This window comes from Macaca nemestrina, chromosome 5, assembly GCF_043159975.1.
Source record: "Macaca nemestrina isolate mMacNem1 chromosome 5, mMacNem.hap1, whole genome shotgun sequence".
Lineage (NCBI taxonomy): Eukaryota > Metazoa > Chordata > Mammalia > Primates > Cercopithecidae > Macaca > Macaca nemestrina.
In genome coordinates, this window is record NC_092129.1 from 170,919,773 (window position 1) to 170,940,171 (window position 20,399).

Sequence of the window (20,399 nt, forward strand, 5' to 3'; positions counted from 1 at the left end):
AGGCTGCTGGCATTATGATTATCTTTATTTTACAGACAAGGAATGAAAATCAAAAAGAGGTTGAGCTACACGCTTTGGGTCACACAGCTAATACGTGGTGTGTCTAAGATTCAAACTCTGGCAGTTAATTCTGGAACCCACATACTTGGTCCTGAAGTAGGGGTGGGTGATGTCACCAGCTTGGCCCCCACTGCCTAGGGCAGCCCTGTGATTCTGAATAAATATGACCCTTTAAATTTGCTTCAGGTGAACTCTAGCTCCTTCCCCCAAATTTTGTGAGGCAAAGCTGTAAATAAACACACCATTGTTTAGTGCCATCAAGCAGGCTTAGGCAGGGTAATGTCTAAGAACTTCTCTGCAGGTGTGTGCCATGGCTTACACCTGTAATGCCAGAACTTTGGAAGGCTGAGGCAGGAGGATCACTTTAGACCATGAGTTTGATGTCAGCCTGGGCAACATGACAAAACTCCATCTCTACACAAAATATAATAAAAAATAATTAACTGGGCGTGGTGGCATGCGCCTGTGGTCCCAGTTACTCAGGAGGCTGAGGTGGGAGAATTGCTTGAGCCTGGAAGGTTGAGACTGCAGAGAGCCACGATCATGCCACTGCACTACAGCCTGGGTGCCAGAGTGAGATACTGTCTCAAAAATAAAAAATATAAATGAAACAATATCTTCTCCATATAAATCAGAGCAGATTTGGTATAATCTCAGGGGAACATAAACAAGATGGCATAAGATCTAGAGAAGTCCTTAGATGAAGGGAGTGGTAGCTATCTTCAAAGATTTAAAAGTCTTTTACAGGAAAGGAAGATTAGAAGTAAGATCAGGAAGGGGCAGATACAAATTTCAATAAGTAAAACTTTTAATAGAGAGGGGACTTTGTACAGACCTTCTTGACAATGGAGCAGGCTATGTTGGGAGCTGGGGAAGGTCCTGTTGGAGAAGAGACCAGGGGATAAATGGTCAGGAACACTGCTGTGGGCAGTGACCTGGATGGTCTTCAAGGCCCCTTTCAGTGATAAGAGGACTTGTGCAAATGTACAGTCCAGTGTCAGGCATTGATGCTGTTTAATTCACCATTCAACTTTTTACATTACCTATAACTTTTTCATCAGGATTGGACTGTCTGTCTGGACCAATGACCTATGGTGACATTCTCTGAGATTTCAGGGGGCAGCAATGGCACAAACGGGGGTCGGTCCAAGGAACTCTGAAGGCAGGATGTCTGAGTGTTTGGTAATGCCTCTCCCTTCTTGCAGAGTTTTTTTGGGGTCACTGGAAATTGCCAGGAGGATAGAGAAATGATTCTTCCTTTCTGTATAAAACTTGGTTAGAACAAGAATGAAATCATGTTGACAGGCAACAGGGAGAATTTTTAGGTAGTAAAAAGCAGGGGGAAATTACCCAGGACAGCTAGTGATTCCCTCCCCACACTGAAAAGTGTGGCCTGTGACCTTGGCCTACTCTCAGACTCTTCCTGGAGATGATTGGGGACACTCAGAAAAATCTCTCCAATCTTTGTTTGGGAGGAGGGCCACTCTTTCTCTGGGGTGGCGATCTTGTCAAACTGATGCATGCATGAATCTCTGCATCCTGGTTGATCTGTTAGGACAACCATATGCTTTGACCTCTAGTGGGAAGTGAAGGAGATGGAAGGAGGAAATGAATCTGGGTTGGGACAAAGCACAGAGACTGCCTTGGCTCTGCAGCTGAGATCATGCTGCATATCCAGCCCCCCACAAAATTCCCATATCCCACTAGATCTACCCATTGGTCTAAATTAAACTGAAATATCCCACAAATACCCACAGGTATTACAAAACTTGTCAGTTAGCATCTTTAACTAAACCTTTTAATATGGTGTTTGTTTTAAGTGGAAGCATATTTAGCAATATCTTATTAATATACTATCTAAGTATCTTTTCTGATGATTGAAACTCATGAGTGATATGAAAACTTACTGGGTGCATGTAGACATGGGGTTGGGGGTGGCGGCAATGACATTGGCTGCTACTTGTCCTTAGGAAGCAGCTGTGTGTTAATACAAAGAGCTCTGGACTTGGAGAGGCCCAGGCTGGAGGCTTGGCCTCTCAACTTACTACCTAGGGTAGTGTTTTCCAAATGTCTACAGGGAAGAAACAGTTCTTACTGTTTAGTTCTTTCAATTTTCAATCCATCACAAACTGATGCTTTTGTAAAATATAACACAAATATAAAAATAATGAAGCCCTTTATAATGACAAGATTCAAAAGACATGAAATTATTCTGTCATATTGCTATAAGAGTATGTAAAAGCTTGTTCTCAATGTCTGCACTTACATGGTTGCAGACATGAGATAAGCTATTTGTGGGCCACCCTTTGAGAAGGTGGCTTTGGGGAACTTAGTGAACCTCCCTTAGTTTCTCCATCTGCTCAGTTTCCGTAGGTGATGTGAGGATTAAATAAGATGACAATGACAGTGACAATAATGTGTATGTGTAATAGATTAAAAGGTGCCACCCACATTTTAAATTATTATTGTTCTAATTAATAAAACGAATAGTTGCAAATGATAGCAAGGAGCCAAATTAAATTTTGTGTTTTTCCTTTTGCAGCAAGGGCAGGTGTTAACGACAAGTAATCCAGTCAGAATTCCTAGACACGGCAACCTCCAGATGAATTGCTCCTTTCCCAAACGCAGAGCACTCAGCTGACAGGCAGGAGTAGAGAAAGCTGCCCAGAGTCAGGAAAACACAACCTGAAGCTCCCGCCTGTGCATCTCACTTTTGGCTCTCTGGTGATTCACTGGGACCTCCAGACTGCCATTTTCCATCCATAGGACCCAGTGGCCAGCAGCCACCACTCCAGGACAAGCATTCAGCTCCCAGTCAGACACATCCTTTGCACCTCATAGACACACTCTCTTTTTATCACACCAGGGCACTCAGTCAAGCACTGTGCCTCAGAGCCCCAGTGGGAAATCCCAGTGCTTTCTTGGATGAGAGGTAGGTGGCGGTATTTGAACACACACACATGATCATGCGTGCACACACGATCAAGAGTAATTGAGAACCAGTTTGAAAGATCTCCCTAGGTGGTGGTGAGTTAGGGTCGTGGCTGCAGGCCTGCCTGTGGGGTCATCTTTGCAACTCTCCCAGAAGAGCGATTGGAGGCAGATTCTGGTGAAAGAGGGAGCTGCCTTGATAATGGCCAAATATTAGTGGCACATGCGCATATAATCAGAGCCTGGGACTCTGCTTCCTCCATCAGCAAGAACAGGGTGTATCTTCCCACCTTCCCCAGCCCTCCTGTTTCCCTCCAACACCTGCCAACCCTCATCTTTTCTTATTTTACATTTGAATTCTTTTGAGTATCATAAAAGTCATATTCACAGAATTAAAAAGTAGTATAGAAAGATATGAAATATAAAAGTATTTTCTCCCCATTTCTCCACCCCAGGAATAAATGCTATTAACGACTATGTATACATATTTTCACAAAATGTTAATGCTTATAGAGACGTAATTTGTGCGTGCATGTGTGTGTGTACGCATGTGTATATGTGTATACACTCACATGTATGCAAAGATGGATATACAGCAGGTCCTTGAATAAGGTAATTTCGTTCAATGTCATTTTACCATAACATTGATGAGAAAAAAAAAACAAAAAAAAAAACTGATTCCCAGCTTGGGCCATCGTCTGTGTGGAGTTTGCACGTTCTCCCCACGACTGCATGGGTTTTCTCCATGTACTCAGGTTTCCTCTCACATCCCTAAGATGTACATGTCAGGTGAAACGGTGTGTCTACACTGTCCTACGTCTGAGTGAGTGTGGGTGTGGGTATGGGTGTGAGTGCGCCCTGTGAGGGGATGATGTCTGACCAGGGCCAGATCTCGCCTTGTGCCCTGGGCTGCTGGGACACGCTCTGGCTGGCCACCACCCTGAACAGGAATAATTGGGTAATCACCTACCTTGTTTTTATTAATCTTTCTTAAACGTACGTACAGCTCACATTTATTTCAATGTTTAATATTAGAAGTGTTCTGGTCTTTATTAATAAGTTTGGTGATATTTTTGTGACCAGAAATATGCTGTAGGAACTTAAGTCTTGTTTGTATCAATTAGTCTATGGTTAAATTGGTTTTGTGAGATTTTATTTTATTGAAGTTGCAATTTTCATGAACCTACTGATGACACTGAGGACTGTGTGTATATATAAGCATATACATATATATGAATGTTAGTTTTCTTTCGGATAAATGTGATTATTCTAGAGCTTTACAATTGGCAACATTTTTCTTCTTCCACGCTTTGACTTTCAGTTTTTTGTCTCATTTTACTTTCAAATATTTCCCCCCCAGTGGGGATGACCCCTTGTTCACATTCCTAAGTCATGGTCCAAATCCCTAAGCCCCCCTCCCCAGCCAATCCCTCTCCTCCTGTCTTCCCTCCTGGTGCCCACTTTTACCTTTCCAGCCTCTGCATGGTCATGGCCAGCGTTTTGTTGAGCTCGTCTATCATCCTGCAGCCCGAGGGGTGCATGGGGAGGGAGCCGGTGGTGGAGGGGAGGTGCTGGCCATGGCTGCCATACTGCAGCTGGTGCTGGATCTGGGAGGGCAGGACAGTGTGGTGATGCTGGGCCACGCCCTGCTGGCCACTCTTCTGGGCTGTGTAGGACACCAGTGAGAGGTCTGGCCCCCCCACGGGCATACAGATCATGACTTTCTTTGGAGGTAGCGGAGGCGACAGTTTCACTGGCAGACAAGGCAATTTCACAGGGGCGCCAGGATCTACGGCAGAAAGAGGGTGAGAGGGAGACGTGAGTTAGGGGGTATCAGAATAAACCCAGAACACCAGATGCGCTCACCTGGAAACTGTGGCCACTGAGTGGGCCTCTTAGGTAAAATGTGTCAACTGGAGACACCAGCATGATGAGTGCTATTCAGCAAGCATCCGTTGACTCTTGTTTCCTACTCCAAGTGCACTTGCACTGGCCGTTAGGGCCTTCAGGAACCCAGACATTAGTGGTGTCTAATGCACAGTATGTCAAACAGAGACTTGGGAGCAGCCCAGATAGTGAGGCAGGAGGAAGGAGGCATGTGACGAGCTCTTCTGCTCATGGACACCCATGGACCATCAAGGAAACCTTTGCTAGGATATGCCAAACTATGGTTTGGATGCAGTTTGTCCCTGCAAAAACTCATGGTGAAATTTAATTGTCAATGTAAGGATGTCAGGAGGTAGAACCTTTAACAGGTGGGGCCTAGTGGGAGGTGCCTGGGAAACGGGTGTGGATCCCTCATGAATAGGTTAGTGGTGGGTGTGAATGAGTTCTAGCTCTCCCAGGAACGGATTAGTTCCCAAGGGAGGGTGGGTTGTTAAAAAGAGTCTGGTTTCCTCAGTTTCTCTCCTTTGCTTCCTCTCTTGCTATATGCTCTCTGCACATACCAGCTCCCCTTCCGCTTTCCTCCATAGGTGGAAGCAGCCAGAGGCCCTCACCAGAAGCACAATGTTTCTCATAATTCCCAGTCTGCAGAACTGTGAACTAAAGAAATCTCTTTTCTTCATAAATTACCTAGCCTCAGGTATTGTTACAGCAACACAAAACAGACCGAGACATGCCAGTCTACAAGATATGTCTACAATTTTGCCAGTATGATGTGAACAGATCCTTTCAAAGCTGGAACTTCCCAACAGGGATGGGATTTAAAGCCAGCCCTAGGGTCAAGTCCACCAACACCATGTCACTCTGCAAGTGCCTTTACTGCTGCCAACCTTAATTCCCTCTTCTGTCACCTAGGGACGGCCATCCTGCCTTGAGAGGATGCTTTGTGAAGATTAGCTTTTGCAGATCCTGGCTTGGGTGCACGACTGGGGCAGGAGTGAGAGTGACTGCTGGAGAGGTGGGTCCAGGCAAGTGTGGGCTGCTCAAACAGTAAGGAGGCTCCTGCAGGGGACTCTAGGCTGCTGGACTCTAGGACCAACTGCTGGGTTCCATGACAATGCCATTGAGCTTCCTAGAGATCCTCCACGTTTGAGGGGCTCAGGGTCAGACTAGACCCCAGGGTATTTTTGGGAAGATGTAGTCTGCCGCTGTACCCCACATTTCTGGAAATCATCTAGCACCGGAGGGGAACCTGGTTGAACCCTGTGGATTGCAGGCTTGCCTGGGAGAAGCATGGTCTGGAAAAGCACAGCAGGGAGGAGTGGAGAGTCTCAGTGCTGCACTGGCACTCCCTGCTGGGGAGCACCACACAGTTCTGACTCTCCATCTCAGAGGATGTAATGATCTATCTGCCTTAAACGTGGACTTCCTCCAGTCTAACTCACAGTCCTGCCAAAATGACATTCCTAGAGCACAAATCTGATCACGTTGCTCCTCAGTTTAAAATCAATCCATGGACTAAACCTTCCTGATACATCATTCAAGGCCTTCCATGGGCTGGCTGCTGCTTGGTTCATCTCTTCATGTCCACAGTATACCTCTATGAAGTCTTCTCTGGTTCCCTCAGTTGGAAATAACCTTACCCATGGCACCTGAAAAGCCAGAGCAGAATCTCTCCTATGGCTCAGATCACTCTTCTCCTGTGGATTCTACTTATTTGGTGGCCCATGGATTCAGGGTCTCCACCCTCAACAAAGTTGACCAGGTGGCCTTGGCCATTCTCCCAAGAGCTGCTGCAGTCTTCCCCAGCTTCTCCAGGATCCTCACCTTCCAGAGATGCCTCTCCCTGTCACTAAGGAACTGAAGAGAAGCACTCACGGCTTCCCCACCTCCTTTTTAGTTCCAGCCCACTTTTCTCACCATTACCCATACCATCCACCCTCACTCCTGAACTGCTGAGTTTCCTAAACTGCCTGATATTTCCATAAACCTAGGCCTTTGCATGTCACTTTCCCTCAGTTTGGAATATTCTCCTCTGTTTGTCTTCTTGGTCAATTACTAGTCGCCCTTCAAGATCCAACTCACAAATAATCCCCCCTGAAAAGCCTTCCTTGATCATCTCTCTTCCCCCTCTGTGGAAAGAGAGTGGGAACGTGGATGTACATTATGTCTGTGTTAATTATGTTAATGATGACAGCAGGAATGATGAGTCACGATAATCAAGACTTCTATCATGCTTACTATGTGCCAGATACTGTTCTAAGGGCTCTTTGTATTCCAACCAGTTGAATCCTTACAATGATTCTGAGGTAGATGCCATTATTATCTCATGTTTGCAGATGACGAAACAGGGTCTCTGAAGACACTATGCTGCACTTCCTGTTTACACAACTGTCTCCTTTTCTGGAGAACAGTGACGGTGTGTAATTTATTATTGTATCTCAAACCTCAGCATCTTTTTCAGTGCCCAGCTCACATCACAAGAGACGCAAATCGTGTTTACAGAATGAGCCAAAGTTACGATGCTCTGCTGTGGGATGAATTCACACCTTCCCCAGAAATAGATACTCTAGGAGGGACATATGAGCCTGAAACGGATTACAATTTTAGGATCACGCAGTTGTGGCGTATGGACTGATCCTACAGCTAAGACACAGAAAATTCATGTGAAAAATCATTTCAGGGGGCCTGATAAGATTGCTCCCCAACACCAGAATGCAAACCAGTCATAACCACAAGGCTTCCGCATATTCATTCCCAAGGGCTTATCCTGTTCATTGTGACCCCTCATGCACATGGTGCAAAGTCACCACATTCAGGAACTTAACAGGCAGTGCTAGCTAGTTCCAAAGTGCTGAGACACAGAAAAACTCAACACCATTGTCCAGTTCCTCTTACTGAAGGATCCACTTACACGGCTCTTAGAAGCTTCAGTGCAGGTGGACACAGTGGTCCACGCCTGTAATCCCAGCACTTCGCGAGGCCGGGGCGGGTGGATTACTTGAGGTCAGGAGTTCGAGACCAGCCTGACCAACATGGTGAAACCCCATCTCTACTAAAAATGCAAAATTAGCCAGGCGTGGTGGCAGGTGCCTGTAATCCCAGCTACTTGGGAGGCTGAGTCAGGAGAATCACTTAAACCTGAGAGGTGGACTTTGCAGTGAGCCAAGATTGCACCATTGCACTCCAGCATGGGTTAGGGAAACTCTGCCTCAAAAAAAAAAAAAAAAAAAAAAAAAGAAGCTTCAGTGCAAACCTAGCAAATGCAATATGTCCTGAAGTGTTAAGGATTTTGCTCCAGGACCCTTAACCCATAGTCCTTCATTTGAAAACTCTGGTTCTCTAAGGCGGGTAGGTGCTCATTTGCTTGGTCAGGAGAAAGAACCAGGAGGGCAGAGTGGAATTCTCTGCCTAGGAAGGGGCACTGATTATACTGAGTTCTGCCCATCTTGTTAATCAATAGCTTCTTATAACATTCCACCACTTCTTGTGACTACTTCCATAGCAAAACCTACTTGGTTTAATCACTAGAAAATTGGCCAAGTGAGCCCCAGCAATTCTATGAAAACAGGCAAGAGAAAAAAGGCCAACTGGACCAAGTTAGTGGAGATGGTTATTCTTATAGTTCCAGGAAAGGCATGCTGGGGCCATGGAGAACCCGCCTCCTACTTTCCTGCTACATCTCCTTTCCGGTTGTTTTGATGCACATGGCTATGAATTAAAGAAAGGCAGAGAATAAAAGTGAATCATTTAAAATCATTTTTGGCTTAGTGGATTTCATAAAATTAACGAAAGTGAGGAAAAGGCTAAAATCAGGTGGAATTACCTGCTTTCTGTGAATTAGCCATGCAGTCCCTATCTTTCCCCAACATTGTGGATAACTGAGGAGAGGCTGGGCAGCTCATGTCTTTGTTAGAGCGGCAATGCCTATTTGCATATTTTTACAACATCTTAACACCAAGTCATTCCCCATAACATAACTAGTGGCACGATTTGGAACCAGCTGCATATTATGTCATTCTGAACTTCCATCTAAGCTTTTATCTTCCTTTCCCACTCAAACTTCTGTATTCTCCGGCTTCTTGACCACTACACCAGCCTAGGACACTCATCTTCTCTTATCATGTGGATAATGTGGTCTCTTTATCCCCATTGGGGACAAAACCCTCTGATCTGTCCCCACTCTGTACCAGATATCTATCTCCCTACAGTACCTGCTGGGCATGCGTGAGGTCCATGATGGCTCCACGCTCAGTCCATGTTGCAGATCCAAGTGTGACTCTGTCTGAGCTCTACTAAAAGTCTCCCACTTACATCTCTCTTGTCCACTCTGGCCTCTGGGTTTCCCTACAACCATGCTCCTTCTCTCTTCAGGGCCTTCGCTGTACTCACCTCCTGAAATGCCTTCCTGTTCCTTGATTATAAAAACTGCATTTGCCCTTCAAGCAGCAAACCAAGACTCACTTTCCTCTGGCAGCCTCGCCTCCTTAACTTCTACAACCCAGGTGGTCGGCAACGCCAGGGAATTTGGCTCTATTTTGTGCTAGTTACTGCCGGCTCCATTTGGGTCAGCCTTGTCTTCCCAACTAGCTCCCGGATGGCTCCTTGTACACACGCTGCAGCAGGATTCTGAGACTGGGCAGTGATAGAATGTGCTCACTGCCCTGAGGTCCTCAGGCCCAGGGCTGGGGGCGTGCCTCAGAATCACACGGACGCTCATTCCTCTTCTTACGGATTCTAGATTGGGTCCAGCAGTGAATTTCTTTCTTTCTTTTCTTTTTTTCTTTTGAGACAGAGTTTCGCTCTTGTTGCCCAGGCAAGAGTGCAATGGTGCAAGCTCGGTCCACTGCAACCTCCCCCTCCCGGGCTGTTCAAGTGATTCTCCTGCCTCAGCCTCTGATTAGCTGGGACTTCAGGTGCCCACCACCACGCCTGGTCGATTTTTTATTTTTTTAATTTTGTTTTTATTTTTAGTAGAGATGGGGCTTCACCATGTTGGCTAGGCTGCTCTCAAACTCCTGACCTCAGGTGATCCACCCACCTGATCCTCCCAAAGTGGAAGGCCACCCTGTCCTGGCCATCTGGCCCAGCATTGCATTTCTAAAAAGCCACAGTCAAAAATAACTCTTGGCCTCTTACTTTTGCCCTTTTCTCTGAAGAAAAGGGCGCTATTTCTTAGAGCAGAGTCCTTGGAACACCTGTAATATTTGCCTGATGCAAATTCATGTTCCTGGGCTTTACTTTGGACCTACTGAACCAGAATCTTTGGACCAGACATTTGGATTTAAGATGCTTCCTGACCAGGCACAGTGGCGGCACATGCCTGTAATCCCAGCACTTTGACCCTGTCTCTACTAAAAATACAAAAATTAGCTGGGTGTGGTGCCGCACGACTGTAATCCCAGCTACTCGGGAGGCTGAGGCAGGAGTATCGCTTGAACTTGGGAGGTAGAGGTTGCAGTGAGCCGAGATTGAGCCACTGCACTCCAGCCTGGGCGACAGAGTGAGACTCTGTCTCAAAAAAAAAAAAAAAAAAAAAGAAAAGAAAAGAAAAGAAAAAAAAAAAAGAAAGATGCTCCCCAAATGCTCAGCCCATACAAGGAGCTGAGAATCATTGGCTCAGGGTGCTAAACTGCTTGGTGTATGGTGCTGCCTGAGGGAGGGATACTGCAGCACTCGAGGTCAGGATGCATCAGTTCCATCCAGCGTCTGGACCAGTGTCCATCCTGGGGGGGTCACTGGGATAATTTCCAGACTCTATTTCTATGCCCCCAACATGTAAAAAGTAAAAGACCAATTTTTCCTAAACCAATTTACTAAAAGCCAATTTGCCTAAAATCTATTCACCTAATGATTATCTTGTCCACATTTAGAATGTGCAATTAAAGGATACTTCTTAAACCAATTTGTCTAATGGCACTTCCAATCGAGTTTTATAAAAATCAGTTGTCATTGAGCCTTTTGTAAATGATAAGATGTCTAAAACCCTTGTGGGTGAATTTTTCTATTTTATTTCTATCTGTAGAAATAAAATCTTTTATTCTATTTCTATCTATATCTTGTCTAAACTTTAAGGATGTTTTAGACAAGTTTGCAAAAAGAGTCTTTCTTCAAAATTGTGTGTCAAGCAATAAGTACTTCATCAAGTGATTAGCTTTTCCTACATATTGATTCAATGCATTTGGTTCTTCTGCCTTCTTTCTGATGTTTTATTTACCCTGTGTGTACTCTGTACGTTTACTAAACAAACCAAGAAATATATCCCTAGTACCCATTTCTGTTTAGTGAGGCTATTACATTTTTATAATGAGGATGACAAAGGGAATTGGGTAAATCAGGATTCTACTGCATGACACCCACTTTTCAGGATGTCAATTTTTTTTTTTTTTTTTTTTTTCAGATCGAGTCTCACTTTATCACCTAGGCTGGAGTGCAGTGGTGTGATCTTGGTTCACTGCAACCTCCACCTCCCGGGTTCAAGCAATTCTGCTTCAGCCTCCCAAGTAGCTGGGATTACAGGCACATACCACCATGCCCGGCTAATTTTTTGTATTTTTAGTAGACATGGGGCTTCACCATGTTAGCCTGGCTGGTCTCGAACTCTTGACCTCATGATCTACCTGCCTTGGCCTCCAAAGTGCTGGGATTACAGGCGTGAGCCACTGCTCCCAGCAGCCAATGTCTTAAAGTAGCATTTCATCAGTCTTATTAGGGAAGCCTGGGAGAGGCAGATTCCTGGGCCTCACCTTCAGAGTTCAGATTCAGTAGGTCCACAGTGGTGCCCAGGAATGTGCTTTGTAAACAAACTCCCAGATCACTCTGATCTACCTGGATGGAAATGACACTTGGTGTTGCAAGTTCTTATTGGGCACAGAGGCATAAAATCGTTACCAAAATTTATTGGGCTAAAAAGTATAAGATACACTATAAAATCATGCACCGATTCAGTTCTGTTGGCTTCAGCAAATTGCTTAATCTTTTTGATGTTCAGTTTTCTAATCTGCGAAATAATGTGTTATGGCAAGGTTGTCCAACTGGCAGCATGCATGCAACCCAGGACAGCCTTGAATGTGGCCCAACACAAATTCGTAAACTTTCTTAAAACATGATGAGATTTATGCATGAATCTTTTTCTTTTCTTTCTTTCTTTTTGCTCATCAGGTATCCGTTAATGTTTGAATCTTATGTGTAGCCCAAGACAATTCTTCTTCTTCCAGTGTGGCCCAGGGAAGCCAAAAGGTTGCACACTCCTGTGCTGCAGGACCATTGTAAAATTAAATAAAGTACATAAACTGTGTGGCATAGCGTCTGACACTCCAGACACTCCAGACAGTTATTCCACAGAGAGTAACCGTAATTCTTGATGCTATCACCATCCTCATTATTAATTGTCTCCTTCAGGAAGCCCATCCTCCCGAGGCTGGCTGAGGCGCCTGCCCACAGGACCCCCAAGGCCTCATGCTTTCCTGTGTCACAGCATTGCCTCTTGAGTCAATTCATTCCCTTTCATTTTTCTTAACTTGTTGCTGATTTTTCCTTGCAAGGGGTATGTGTGATGTAGTAATTATTAAATTTCACTGAGCGTGGCTATTTCCTCCCATTTTACCTGCTAGAATGAACTGAGTCTAGTGCATAGTAGATGCCCAATAAACACTTCTTTATCTTTTCATCATGTCTTCAGGGCAATGGGAAAAGGTGGAAATTAGTGACGGGTTTCTGCTATATTAAGGGTCTGCTAGTCAAAGTGTGGTCCACGGACTAGCAGGAGCCACATGGCCTGGGACCTTATCAGAAATGCAGATGCTCAGGGCCCAGCCCAGACCCTCTGACAAGATCCCCAGGGGACGCTGATCTATCAAGTCTGAGAAGCACCCCTGAAAGAGGCATTCCTTTCTGAAGAGGCTACTCCATAGGCAAAATGACAAATGCCTAGAGCCTTCTGGAGGAGGAGATTCATCGCAGCACTGCTCTGGGAGGGCTGGGATGGAGGTGCAGAGGCTTCTGCTGTGGGCTGAGGGCAGAATGTCCTGGTGAAACCACCACTGGCTTAGAACTCAGAAGAGCTGGGGTTTAAGTACAGCTCCAAGACCAAGAAACTTTGTTACTCTTCCTAACACATTTAGGTTTCCTGAGCCTCAGGTTTTCTCATCTGTAGAAAGGGAGTATTGTCTACAGTATAGATCTGTAAGGAGAAGTAAATAGATTTATAACTACACGCTCCATGTAAGGTGCTGAGGGGAACTTAGGGTTGAAATCTAGCTTGAGGCCTGCCCTGGCACGGGGCTGAGTCACTCTAGAGGAAGGGGCATCTGCTACAGGGCACTTTTTCTAATTTTACAAAGTCTCCATATAGGTTAGCAGAAGGCCTGAGAATAAAATACCCCCAGTACACTCCTTGATGCACCACAGGAGTTCAACAAATGTAGTCTTGATTCTGAGACAAACATCCTAATGCATTCCCCACCTCTGCCATAGCTTGTTTGGAGGGTCAGACAGGATCACGTGAATATGCTTTGTAAATTGCAGAGTACCTTATATAGCTGCAGTGTTGCTAATAGGGCTTTCACCACACTTCTGAAAATCCACCTATCCTGATGCTTTCCAGCCTGGGGTGGGAAGGTAGAAGCCAAAAAAACAACAGAGTGTTTAACATGTGGTGGTAGTATCATAAGTAGGCAGTGGAAAAAAGCAGAGGTGATTGGAAAGTGAATCGATAGTAGAGCAGAGAGGCTTGCAAAGGACTACCACGGCGGTTCTCCAGGCTTCCAACAAAACACCACCACGAAACGCTCCAGCAGAGGTTTCTAGATTTCAGTGCATTGTTCTGATGCACACTGCACTACATCAGTATTGAAAACTAGTGAATGGGGCCGGGTGCAGTGGGTCAAGCCCGTAATCCCAGTACTTTGGGAGGCCGAGGCAGGCAGATCACGAGGTCAGGAGTTCGAGACCAGCCTGACCAACATGGTGAAACCCTGTCTCTAAAAAAAGTACAAAAATTAGCTGGGCGCAGTGGCACATGCCTGTAGTTCCAGCTACTTGGGAGGCTGAGGCAGGAGAATTGCTTGAACCCGGGAAGCGGAGGTTGCAGTGAGCCGAGATTGTACCACCGCACTCCACCCTGGGCACAGAGTGAGACTCTGTCTCCAAAAAAAAAAAAAAAAAAAAAAAAGAAATAAAAACTAGTGGGTGACCTAGAAGTCTGAAAACCTGCATGCTTTGCTTTTAACTACCTGAGGAAGACATCTAACCTTCCTGGGATTTAGTCTCTTTACCGCTAAATATCCTGGGATAAAAATACCTCTTTTCCCTTGATAGCACCTCCCTGAATAAATGGTTTTGCATCTATCAGATGCATGATATTTATTAATTGTTGGAGTACACACGCTACCTCTTGCCTTTCTAATGATGATGGTGGCTGCTCCTGCCAGGACACACGCAGAGCTCTCTGCTTGCTGACTTGTTTCGGCAGCCAGACTGATTGAGATGCAGTGTATTCATAAAACTGTCTCTGTTGATGGAGTAGAAGAAGCAAAAACGACCAGTTGCAGAGAACAAGGAAAATAAACCCAAACCGTGAATGTCACAGAACCATAAATCCCAAGAGGGCTGTATTTCCAAACATGACACAGCCCTGGCTTATGACTTCAGACAAGGAAAGAAAAAGCAAAGATGACTTCTAAAGTCGGTCCTCGTGCCGTATGGCTGTAGCCTACACATGGAATAAGTGTGGGCTAAATAAATACACCTCTAGCCTCTCTTCTCACCACCACAAATGAACTTTTTTTTTTTTTTTTTTTTTTTTTTTTTAAATTGAGACGGTGTCTCTCTCTGTTGTCCAGGCTGGAGTGCAGTAGTGCGATCTCGGCTCACTGCAACCTCCGCCTTCTGGGTTCAAGCAATTTTCATGCTTCAGCCTCCTGAGTAGCTGGGATTACAGGTGCTTGCCACCACGCCCAGCAAATTTTTGTATTTTAGTAGAGATGGGGTTTCACTATGGTGACAAGGCTGGTCACCAACTCCTGACCTCAGGTGATCCACTCGTTTCAGCCTCCCGAAGTGCTGGGATTGCAGGCGTGAGCCACCACGCGCAGCCACAAATGAACTTTTTAATCAGCACCTGCTGTAGAGGCCCATTTGTAACTGCTGCTGTATCGACGGTTACTTGTCAATGAGCACAGCACTTAGTAACTAATGAATAAACGTGATGCAAGATTGTCTCAGTCATTTGCCAACTGATTGCAGTGAGTGGGAATTACTTATCTCCTTTAATTACTTAACCTTAGATATAGGTACTGCACCTGAAGATATAAAGGGCCTATTGGCAGTATATTTGGAACAGAAATGAGAGTCCAGCATCACTAATCTACTAAATCAGATTCCCCTTGGTTGCAAAAAAGAGCTCAACAGGGGATCCATCAGTTCCTTCAGAACACCAGACCTGCCTAGGGATGATCACGTTGCCTGGCGTTTTACCTTGGTCGAAGGCAAAATGTGCTGACTGACCCCTTGTGGTGAGAGGGATGATGTCGAGGGAAACAAGAGTAATGAAAAAATGTTATTTTTGTGAAATGTCCCAAACCTGGCTTTCCCTTCCAAGCCAGGTCAGCATGTAAAAACCACAGCAGACACCTGGTCTTTGTGAGGACCGTCCTCAGATCTGGAATCATCACCTCAAGGGCCATGAGAACATACACAACCCTGGCACCCTCAGCTGACTTAGTTTCAGAGCCACTTTCCACAAAGAAACATTAATTTTTAAAAAAACATTTTTACTAGACAAATAATAATTGTAGCTATTCATGGGATGACATTTTGATACATATTTGTAATGTGGGACGATTAAATCAGGCTAATTAACAAATCCATCACCTTACATACTTACCACGTTTTGGCAGTGAAAACATTTAAAATCTTCTGTCTTAGCAATTTTGAAATATACAATGCATTATTAAATGTACCCTGGGAAGATGGCCATGAGTAGGGAAGGACTATAGATGACAGTCACTCTCCAGCTAACAGTCATTTAGGCACGTCACCCTTGCAGGGCATGTAATTCAGTTAGTTTTTTTTTTTTTTTTTTCAATAAAATTACACATCATTAATTGCCAGGGAATTGCTCTCTTTGCTTTTTTCTTCTTCTTTTTTTTTTTTTTTTTGAGACGGAGTCTCGCTCTGTCACCAGGTTGGAGTGCAGTGGTGTGATCTTGGCTCACTGTAACCTACACCTCCTGGGTTCAAGCATTTCTCCTGCCTCAGCCTCCTGAGTAGCTGGGACTGCAGGCATGCGCCACCATGCCCAGCTAATTTTTGTATTTTTAGTAGAGACGGGGTTTCACTACGCTGGCCAGGAAGGTCTCGATCTCTGGACCTCGTGATCCGCCCACCTCGGCCTTCCAAAGTGCTGGATTACAGGTGTGAGCCACTGCGCCCAGCCCAGGGAACTGCTCTCAAAGAGTCAAAATGGTAGATGTCCTTCTAATCATGGAACAAACACCTGTTGAGAGGATCCGTAAGTATTTTGTAAGAAATAATAAATCACCTATATAAAAGCACATCATACTGTTTATGTCTGCAGCCATGAACTGGTGCTGCTGCTCCTAGGGAGACCGGAAGAGAAGAGTGCCCTTCAATTGATCACTGTGCTGTTGAACCTGGGCCTTCTGCAGGACAGGTATAAAGGAGGGTGAGACGTGCAGAGATGGGGAGATGAAAGGAGCATTCATTCATCCAAGAGGACAGGGAATCGAATCAAAGTCACCACGTCCTCAGGGTGAGCATCGACACATTCATCTGCTCTCAAAACAGGCAAAACAGGAGATACATATATGAAGTTTGAAAGTAAAATGAGATCATATAAAAGAAAATACTGAGCTGGGTGTGGCAGATCTCACCTGTAGTCCCAGTTACTTGGGAGGCTGAGGCAGGAAGATTGCTTGGGCCCAGGAGTTGGAGATCAGCCTGGGCAACATGGCGAGACCTTGTCTCTAAAAAATTTTTTAAAACTTAGCCGGGAGTAGTGGTGCATGCCTATAGTCCCAGCTACTTGGGAGGCTGAGGTGTGGTGGTCACTTGAGCCAGGGATTTGAGGATGCAGTGAGCTATGATTGTGCCACTGCACTCCAAGCTGGACAACACAGTGAGACTGCATTTCAACATACACTCCCCCAAACCATATATATATATACAGAGCTATTAAGAGGTAGAATATTCATGGTGACGGTGTAAGTTCAAGCTAGATCCATAAATACTTTAAAGGAAAAACAAGGATGGCTGCAGCTCATCTCTTACATTGCATCTCTTGAATGCAGGATGATATTTATTCACTGTTGGAGGTCACACTCGTATGTTTTGCATTTACAATAATGTTAATGGCTGGTCTGTCTTTAGTTGGTGTGTGTAAGAGCATGCCTGTTTCCTTTCAAAATTCTTAGTGCACAGCCTGAGACCTAGGGCTGGACCACAAGTTTGACCAATATGGGTGACTGTCATGTTCTAACTGCTACTCTTAGAAGGGGTTGCTTTTACATCTAGGTTATCACTCTTCCTTCAAACACTACAGAACACAGGGGAATAGGTTTCATTTACGGCAGAACTTAGAACGGAGAACATTTTGCTAACTCCCCTAAAATGCAAGTATTCTGCTATGAAGATACAGGCAAAAGACCATCAAACTCCTCCTTCAGCAGCAAGGCTTCTCTCCCTGCATTAGCTAAGGACTCAGCAGGGAACACATCAGATTAAATCCCTGCCCTCATGAAACTGACCCCTGGGATGTTTAGAAAAAATCCAAGAGGAAGGAAGCTTGGTGCCCTTTGCAATTTCATGTTGATGTTGGATATGCCCCAGTTAATTTATACATCCAGTTATAAATCTATCCAACAGCATTACTGTCCATCTTATTCACAGGAACATTGAGGAGACATGCTTGGCTGAAATCAAGCAATTGCTGCTAAAAAGTGCACAAAAGATGCTCACTTCCTCCTACAAAGTTATATGGTTATATCCTTCCTCGTGGCATGCACGGCTCTCCACAGTTTCACCACTATCCACTTTTCAGGCCTAATTTTCCTTACTACACCACAAGAATCCTACATCCCTGCTGACTGGACTATTTGCTATTTTTTGAACATAATGAGCCTTGTACCCATGTCCCTGTGTGTCCTTTGTGTCTTGTTTAAAAACAACCTCCTCCTCCAATCCTACCTGTCAAAATCCTACTCATCTTTAAGGCTTGTCTTAAATAAATCCTCCTCAGTAATGCTTTTTCTTGATTCCTCCCAAAGGATTTGACCTCTTATACTTGAATTTCTTTAGAGCCATGTTTACATCTCCTCCTATTAAACACTTTCTGTAGCTTATCACAGCCTGCAGCTCCTCCCGCTGATGGCCTTAACCATTTTTGTTCATTGTATGAGGGCTGGCAGAGCACCTTGCACATAGCAGGCACTAAAAACACAAGTGCCGAGTGAATTAAATCTCCAACCTAACAGTGCTAAAAAAAAAAGACAGGTATTTTGCTACGATCTTTGCCCAGGTTATAGAAATCAGAGCAGAAAGCATCCTTTAAAAAGTGTTTTAATCAACAGATAGTCCTTGTATGCACTACAGAAAAAAAATCTGCATTTTGAGAATAGAAACAAGACTGGAAAAACAAGGAGAAATGGGTAGAAAAGTGAGTATAAAAAGTAAACGTAGCTAACTCCCCCATTCTTTCTGTGTTGTTTCCATTTTTTATTTTTCGTATGAGTTTTGACATCTTAAAAACCTTTCTGGCTGGGGAGACTGTCCCTCCCAGGGCTGGCCAATTCTCAGAGTTAGCAAGGGCCAAGCCAGGAGCAGCCCTCTGATATGCAAATGAACCAGTCCAGAGCCAGACTTCCTCTATCAGGCCTGTCCACCCCAGGATACATTATTCCTCTGCCTTAATCATCCCATGGCCAGGTACCTGGCAACTAGTATAGCTTAGAGCCTGCTGACACTATGCAAACTAGCTATTCCTAAAGTGTTCAGTCTGCCCTGCTTTGCCTTTCTGCAGAAACCCCAACAATGGCTCTGGCCTCAGCTTTCCCCTCTCCTTGCTTTCTGCCTCCTGACCACCCTGAGGCTCCCTACGCACCCTGTGTGGTGAGCTGTTTCTCCCGTCTCTAGGGCCTGTGATTATAATAAACCTTATGGCCGCACTTGACTCACCATCTCATAAAGAACACAGAACACCTTCAACGTATCAGTTACCAAGAGAGTGTAAACTTTAAACCTCTGAGACTTCTATGCAAACTTCATTTTTTTCCATTTAAAGGCATAAAGTCCAAATTCACAGTGGTCTAATCTTTGGTTTTACTGCGCTGGGATTACTGGGAAGGAAGGCAGGGGCAGAGGCAGAAGTAGCCAGGTGATTCTGGAGGGTTGGAGAGGAGGACGTGGAGGGTGGGGAATGTGGGGATCAATGGGGGTGAGAGAGCATCAGAGAAAAACAGAGACACATAGTGAAATTACACAGCAGCATGTGACTGTAGAACAGTGAAAATGCCCACAAAACTAAAGAGATGGCTATAACCAGGAATATTGGTCAAGCATGGAGACAGGATCCTCACAACACAGGTACACATGCTGGAGCTGAAAATAACACAGGGCATGGACACCATTTGTCAGGCAAAGTTGTGGTAGCAAATACTTTGGTAATACTGAAATGAGCAGACAACTAAGCTCTGAGAATATATTAAGTTTCCTTGTGTTTTGAATTCTAACCATTGTGCAAATAAGTCCTGGGTAGGTGTGTATTATCACTTGTTTTTAAGGATAAGCCGCAGTTTCCTTTCTTTGCTGAAGTGTCAGTCATCTCTAATGTGGTCAGATGCTTCCCACGTGGTTTGCCCCGCCTCCTGACTCTTACACAAACTGTCTCCTTTGGGTCTGTTCTTTGAAACCCGACCCAACTGAACTCAGATCCTCCTCTTTATAACCAAGTGCCTTGAGTATATGACTAATTTTTGAAGAACTAGATAATTTTCGTCCTTGAGTCACGCTGTTGTGTCCCCCCACCCCCTAAATTCATCTGTTGAAACCCTCACCCTCAATGTGACTGTATTTGGAGTAAGGAAGTAATCAAGGTCAAATGAGGTCATGAAGATGGAACCCTAATATGATAAGATTAATGTCCTTATAAGAAGAGACATCAGGCCGGGCTCGGTGGCTCAAGCCTGTAATCCCAGCATTTTGGGAGGCTGAGGCGGGCAGAACACTTCAGGCCAGGAGTTCAAGACCAGCCTGGCCAACATGGTGAAATCCCACCTCTATTAAAAAAAGATACGAAAATTAGCTGAGCGTGGTGGCACAAGCCTGTAATCCCAGCTACTCGGGAGGCTGAGGCAGGAGAATCGCTTGAACCCAGGAGGCAGAGGTTGCAGTCAGCCGAGATCATGCCACTGCACTCCAGCCTGGGCGAGCAGAAACTGTTAAAAAAAAAAAAAAAAAAGAAGAGATATCAGAGATCTCTTTCTCTCTCCCTGTTATGTGAGAACATA

At 44.9% G+C, this 20,399-nt stretch overlaps 1 protein-coding gene across 23 annotated transcripts in view; it reads right to left on the minus strand.

Annotated features, from left to right (window-relative positions):
* The window catches only part of LOC105482440 (phosphatase and actin regulator 1), a 578,235-nt gene that overhangs the window by 77,593 nt on the left and 480,243 nt on the right, over positions 1 to 20,399 (minus strand). For all 23 annotated transcript variants that reach the window (XM_024792994.2, XM_011742549.3, XM_011742548.3 and 20 more), the window contains one exon: positions 4,459 to 4,780. In XM_024792994.2, coding sequence (XP_024648762.1) covers positions 4,459 to 4,780 — 322 coding nt within the window. The remainder of the gene's footprint in view (positions 1 to 4,458; positions 4,781 to 20,399) is intronic.